Here is a 7,092-nt window from a genome sequence, read left to right as displayed (position 1 = left end):
CATACTTGACAGCACCATACATATAGCCAACAATTCTCTTTCAGCAAGAATCACGGTCAGATTCAAATTCACCATGATATAGCCAATAATTCTCTTTTCAGGGCCCTCTTTCAGAGAGAATCATAGTAAAATTCAAATTCAAGCTGATTAAATCCCAGGTACAGTTCAGCCAGCCCAATTCAGTTCAGAGACAATCAGGCTACAGTTTGGCCAACCAATTCATATATAGCCACTACAACAATTCTCTTTTCAGAGTCCTCTTCCAGAGAGAATCATAGTCAAATTGCATCGCAAGCTGAAACTGAATCAGAGCTACAGTTACGATAACCCAATTCAGTTCAAAGACCCGGACGATAACATGAATACTTCAAAGATGAACCACTTGCAGTCTCACATAACTTGTTCATTTGACCTCTGAAAGTATTCAAGCCGACCTCTGATGTGGATCTAGGTAAGTAGGTACCATGTCAAAACATTGGCCCTCACCAGGCACACCATGTGAGGAACGAGACCAAAAGTAGCTTCTAATAAAAGTCAAAAAGACAACACAGCTTGCACAAACTAAACTGGAGAAGAAACACATAACAACAACTGTCCGATTATTGCAGCACATTATTTGAATGTACATTACTCAGTTAACAAAGAGCAATCCCCAGGAATCTCGGATCCACAAAGCTAGCTCAAGGAGAGTCATGAAATTGGACAGCATACAACAGCTACATCATCTAAAGCATAAATGGCAAGAACGGTCACACAACTCATCAACTAAGAAAAGACTACCTGGTAAACAAATAACTTATTCCATCACTAAAGTAGCCATGCTTCTCATGTAGATACTGTCACTCTGTCAGCTGAAAATGAGTAGTATCCAACCAACAGAGCAAATGCTTCAGTCGACGACAACAGGATGAAATTAATAGCCGAACTAACCCAGTCTGACCTATGATCATGCCATGCCAATCATCTTCATCGCTATCAAGTCACAACTCGCAAATTCTTCTTGTTCTTGCTGCCTTTGGGTCGACCACGCTTCTTTGCTCCCACTTTCACTGACTTCACTCTCGTGGGCTGTACAGGTTCCGGTGCGGCAGGCACCTCCACTCTCGTGGGCATCACAGGTTCCGACGCGGCTGGAACCTCCACTCTTGTGGGCATCACAGGTTCCGGCACGGCTGGCACCCCCACTCTCATGCGCATTAAAGGTTCTGGCGCAGGTTCCGGTACCAGTGGCACCTCCACTCTCGTGCGCATTACAGGTTCCGGCGAAGGTTCAGAAGCCACTGGCTCCTCCCTTGCAGCACCTATGGTAATGGGAGTCCCATTCTCAGCAGCAACCCTACCATTGGCTCCAAGCCATGGCACATTCAGCTGATCTGACCCCTGTGACTGGGAATTGACCAGATCCGCGTAGCCAGGGCACCCGGGGAACCCAATGGGGAAGAAGCCCCAGGTACAGTAATACATGTCAGTGCCCGGCACAATGGGCGGCGGCTCCGCCATTGCCTCAGCTACAAATGGCTGGTGGCAGCTGGAGCACTTCAGTTTGCGCGCCTCGTAGAGGCGATCATACTGGTGAATATGGGAGCACCCCTTGCACAATGTCCAGAACGTCGACGCAGGTGATGTACCAGACTCCACCGGCGGAGTCGCTACTCCGGCGGGTGGCTGGGAAGCTGCTTGCAGCAGACTCGGTTGTGGACGCGGCGGTGGCTGGGTAGCCGGTTGCAGCGGACTTGGCTGTGGAGACGGCAGTGGCTTGGTAGCTGCTTGCGACGGACTTGGCTGTGGAGACGGCGGTGGCCTGGTAGCTGCTTGCAGCCGGCTCGGCTGTGGAGATGGCTGTGGCTGGGTAGCTGGTTGCAGCGGGCTCGGCTGTGGAGGCGGCGGCGTCTGGGTAGCTGCTCGCAGCGAACTCGGCTGTGGAGGCGGCGGTGTCTGGGTAGCTGCTCGCAGCGAACTCGGCTGTGGAGGCGGCGTTGGCTGGGGAGCTGGCCGTACCGGGATCCGCTGTGGAGGTGGCCGTGGCTGGGGAGCTGCCCATACCGGGCTCTGCTGTGGAGGCGGCGACGGCTGCGGCCTCCTCTCCACCGCCGGCTGTTGCATCGGTGCGCGAGGTGCAGCGGCTGCATCCAGTTCGGCGTCGAGGGCGGACTTAAGTCCGGCGTTGGAGAGGAAGGCCCAGGCATCGGCGACGAGGCGGGCAGCCTCGGCGACGTACACCGAGCAGGGGCGGTCGGGGTGGGACCGGTTGAGGAGGAGGGAGAGCCGACGGAACTTGGAATGGACGACGTCCGGGAGGCGCGATGCGGGCTTGGCAGGGTCGAGGCCGAGAACAGCGTATGGATCGGGCTGGCCGCTGGGCAAGCGGCGGCGCTGGGACGCGAGGAGGACGTCGGCGGCGGCGTAGAGATCCTCGGCGCCCGGGGTACGGGGGTCGGCGGCGATGGCCTGGGAGGAGAACTCCTTGCAGCCCTCGAGGTCCTTCGCCATGAGGAGCTTCTCGGCCACGCTCATCCACTTGTCCGCCTGCCGCCGTGCGGCGGCGGCGGCCGGATCCATTGTTGGGTGGAGGGTGGGATTGAGGGTTCGGTGCAGGTGGAGCTCGAATTGGGGATGGATCTTTTTTTTTCCCTTTGATGGTCGAATTGTGGGGATGGATCAGCTGGGGGTGCGTGGCGATAATAGCGATGTTAACATGGACGATTCCGACATAAACCAACGACTTTCCATGGGCCTTGGACGGCCCAATAGGAATCCGAATTTTGCTCATTACTCAAAATCCTATCGTGATTAACACAGACGAGCAGACGCTCATACATAACACTTCCGAAAACTGAGCCGACACATTATTTTGAAATTGATGAAGTCGTTATAAACACCTTCGTAGTCAACGGGAACGTCTTCCCCCACTGAACGCACATCGCCAGATGGCATGAAATAAATTCAGAAAAAGGCGAGCACCAATGTCAAGTCTAGGACTTGAACCCTGATGGACTGAAGATACCACTGTCCTTCTAACCATCGTTCACAAATACTCTGGTGATTACAAATGATGGAGCACATGGGCATCACTTGTCGGGCATCTGAGAGTTTCACATTCACGCGCGAGGGATGTCAAATTGGTCGTGTGTGCTCTTTTCTAGATTTGTCTTTTAAAACTAAAATATCTCATGAATCACGAGTCTAAATTACAAACCATTTTTATCATTGTATTTCTTGCATCAAGATCTTTAAAATTAGATCACATGTTGAAAGGCTTTTATGAACTTTCATCAGACAAAATTTGTGCTTCCAACTACATTAACCTACAATATCAATGTGAACTAACCCGTACTCCAACCTAGTAGTAACTTACTACTGGTTGGGGCGCACACATGATGCGCCACTTGAGAGGAATTTCCGCGGCGCCAGGTAGCTACGCACCCCTTCCACTTTACTGTTTGTACTATGTGGTGTTATTTCATCAAACTTAGGGTACAGGAACATGAAAGTACTGGTACATGCAACTTCCTAGCTAACTGGAACAGTAAGACAGAGCTATGCAAAACCAACACATTTAGAGAATGGATTCTTATAGGTTACATGTGTTGAAATATATTATCCGCCTCTCTTCATCAGTTCAAACTCTTGCAGCAACTCGCTGGAGCATGAATTCAATATGATATCCGAGCCAAGAGGTCATGAGTTCAAGACCCTGCTAACGCAGTATTAAAAAAATAATTATGCGGCCTATATCGATTCCATGTCTAATGACTAAAATAGTCTAGACGTGAGGGGAAGTGTTGAAATATATTGTCCGTTTCTCTCCATTAGTTCAAACTTTTGGAGCAATTGGATGGAGCATGAATTCAATAACATGAAGTACTGGCATTGTCTAACACATATATGATTGCACCATCTCTAGTTATATACTCTACCTACTCTGAAATTTCCACTCCTCTCTTTTTTCGGTATCAGAACGAGTGGAATCAAACCTAGAACAAAAGTAGTACGACAGATAATTAGCAATGATTCATAGCGAATGCAGAGTATCCTCACCTGCTCTTTGCGTGTTTGTGTTCATCACATTAGTAGGAACTGGCTCCTCCCATGTCTCTTCACCAACCGGGGAAACTGCCACCGTAGCCACCTCGCTGTGGAGCAGGAACCTAGACCGGTAGGGCTGACGAGCTCGCCATCAGTGGTGGTGGCGTGGTGCTGCCCTTTCTTGTTGTCCTGCCTATGGGTGCTGGGCTCGATGAGGAATTGGAAGAGCAGGCTGGCGGCGGCCTTGTGTGGACGGAGGATCGGCTGCCGCTCCAGGCTCGGACATATGGCAGTGGACGCCACCGACGAGTACGAGAGGCTTCTCATGTCCTTGAACATGTACCAACTCTCTCCAACATGTGATGTTGGGAAACTCATGCCTTACGAAGAGCAAGAATAGAAGGAAATTAGGGGAGAAACTCGTATAACTTTGATGGGACTAAAAAAATCAAAACCAACGAAGCAATTTCACTAACCATAATCTTTTTTGGAGAAGACAACCCAAGCCAAGGCCGTGAGACTGTAAACAACAATCTTCATATGATTAGCCAGGCTTCCTTCCTTCAAGGGCAGGAGACTGTCAACAACACTCTTTATATGATTAAAGTAGCCCAACCTCCTTACTTCAGTCATAGCAGTTGCGTTTGCAATAGCATTACTTAGAGGCTTAAAGAAATCCTACACGTTGGCCATTGATGGAGGTTTCTGCATAACAAAGTAAATGAAAATGCTCAGAGATGTAAGGATCGGAATTGCATTTTCTAGATCCATCTAGCGTGATGCTATTGTATATCGCAACATCCTATGCTAAAGAAAAACCCACAAGCATGTTCATGGTGCTATGATAGAAAGGGCTTGCTATGCAAGTAATTACCGATTTAAATTGGCTGCTTATGGTATGGAGTCTCAAATTAAAACCAACAGTAGACCCCTTACTATATACTGGAATTGCAACAAATAATCAATGTGTGTACCTATAACTATCCAGAACCAAATTTGAAACAATATGCAAACATTGCACCGTTGTCATATAAGTGAAATTTGGAAGATATGAACCTTTTTAAGGGGGTAAGTGTACTTCCTTTGGGATGCTCATCTTGGTCTGTAAGAAAGATCAATAAATATATGGGCACATAAAGGATCCCCAAAAGCTGCAGACCATAAGAAAAAATGCAAGAGTAGGGAGGAAACACCAAGGCGGGGGGGGGTGTTATGTTAGTAAACCTAATCTCATCCTAGAACTCGTAGAACCAAAGGAACTTAGCAATCACAGTAACAATGATGGGTACGGTGAAACTATCACAAAATAACATACCTGAAGAGATAAGTAAAGATGAAAGATAATTAAGGCACATAGTAGTATGCATATAATTCATTGGGCACACCAGCATCAATGCTACACAGGGTAATAAATAAATGAACGAGAACACAAATTAGTTACTTAATCAAATTATCTAAAATGATTTAGCGAGTATACGAGCAAGCACATCACTACACAACAATAGAAGGGAAGACAAGAGTTGGAGCACCAATTTATACTATTAAGAATATATTAAACTCCATGGTGTACCTCAATCCAACCATGTAAGAAAGGCACACCATGAGTAGTCGGCGTTTTCAGCAACAGGAAGGCATGCCATGGAAGTAAAAAAGTTGTTCAGTTGTTATAGATTTTTCGAATGCATAGAGAGAAAGGGACGACACAACTGAAAGATCATGGATGTCGCCTAGAGGGGGGGGTGAATAGGCGCTTTAAAATAATTACGGTTTAGGCTTGAACAAATGCGGAATAAACCTAGCGGTTAATTTGACAAGCACAAAACCTACAACAACTAGGCTCACCTATGTGCACCAACAACTTATGTTAAGCAAGATAAACAACTAAGTGATAGCAAGATATATGACAAGAAACAATATGGCTATCACAAAGTAAAGTGCATAAGTAAAGGGTTCGGGTAAGAGATAACTGAGGCACGCGGAGACGACGATGTATCCCGAAGTTCACACCCTTGCGGATGCTAATCTCCGTTTGGAGCGGTGTGGAGGCACAATGCTCCCCAAGAAGCCACTAGGGCCACCGTAATCTCCTCATGCCCTCGCACAATGCAAGATGCCATGATTCCACTAAGGGACCCTTGAGGGCGGTCACCGAACCCGTACAAATGGCAACCCTTGGGGGCGGTCACCGAACCCGTACACTTTGGAAACCCTTGGGGGCGGTCACCGGTACCCGTCAAATTGCTCGGGGTGATCTCCACAACCTAATTGGAGACCCCGACGCTTGCCCGGAGCTTTACACCACAATGATTGAGCTCCGAACACCACCAACCGTCTAGGGCGCCCAAGCACCCAAGAGGAACAAGCTCAAGGGCACCAAGCACCCAAGAGTAATAAGCTTCTCAACTTGTAACTTCCACGTATCACCGTGGAGAACTCAAACCGATGCACCAAATGCAATGGCAAGGGCACACGGAGTGCCCAAGTCCTTCTCTCTCAAATCCCACCGAAGCAACTAATGCTAGGGAGGAAAAAGAGAGGAAGAACAAGAAGGAGAACACCAAGAACTCCAAGATCTAAATCCAAGGGGTTCCCCTCACAAAGAGGAGAAAGTGATTGGTGGAAATGTGGATCTAGATCTCCTCTCTCTTTTCCCTCAAAAACTAGCAAGAATCCATGGAGGGATTGAGAGTTAGCAAGCTCGAAGAAGGTCAACAATGGGGGAAGAACACGAGCTCAAAGGATAAGGTTCATTGGGGAAGAAGACCTCCTTATATAGTGGGGGGAACAATCCAACCGTTACCCCCCACACCAGCCCCGCAGAGAGCGGTACTACCGCTTGGCCAGCGGTACTACCGCTCCCCCCCCCCCCGCGGTACTGCCGCTGGGGCCAGAGCGGTACTACCGCGCTGGTCAGGGCGGTACTACCGCATACGAGCGGTACTACGGCCCCCACTGCCGCGGCTAGTACCGTAAAACCTGACACGAAAAGACCCCTTGAATCGAGGCGGTACTAGCACGAGACCGCAGCGGTACTATGGCTGGGGGCTACCAGCGGTACTACCGCTC

The 7,092-nt window shown here is 48.8% G+C and overlaps 1 protein-coding gene across 1 annotated transcript; it reads right to left on the bottom strand.

Annotated features, from left to right (window-relative positions):
* Window positions 1-567: 567 nt before the first annotated feature.
* LOC123121769 (proline-rich protein 36) lies at window positions 568-2,664 on the bottom strand. The gene has a single exon (XM_044541812.1). It carries the CDS (start codon window positions 2,557-2,559, stop codon window positions 976-978), a length of 1,584 nt encoding a protein of 527 aa, XP_044397747.1. The 5' UTR covers window positions 2,560-2,664; the 3' UTR covers window positions 568-975.
* Between the last annotated feature and the right edge of the window lie 4,428 nt (window positions 2,665-7,092).

Source organism: Triticum aestivum, chromosome 5D (genome assembly GCF_018294505.1).
Source record: "Triticum aestivum cultivar Chinese Spring chromosome 5D, IWGSC CS RefSeq v2.1, whole genome shotgun sequence".
NCBI classification, from domain to species: Eukaryota; Viridiplantae; Streptophyta; class Magnoliopsida; order Poales; family Poaceae; genus Triticum; species Triticum aestivum.
The sequence above is the reverse complement of the archived record's forward strand: the minus strand, read 5'-3'. Positions and strand labels throughout refer to the sequence as shown.

Coding starts and splice junctions, on each gene's coding strand:
- LOC123121769 (XM_044541812.1), bottom strand. CDS start 2,559: ATGGATCCGGCCGCCGCCGCCGCACGGCGGCAGGCGGACAAGTGGATG.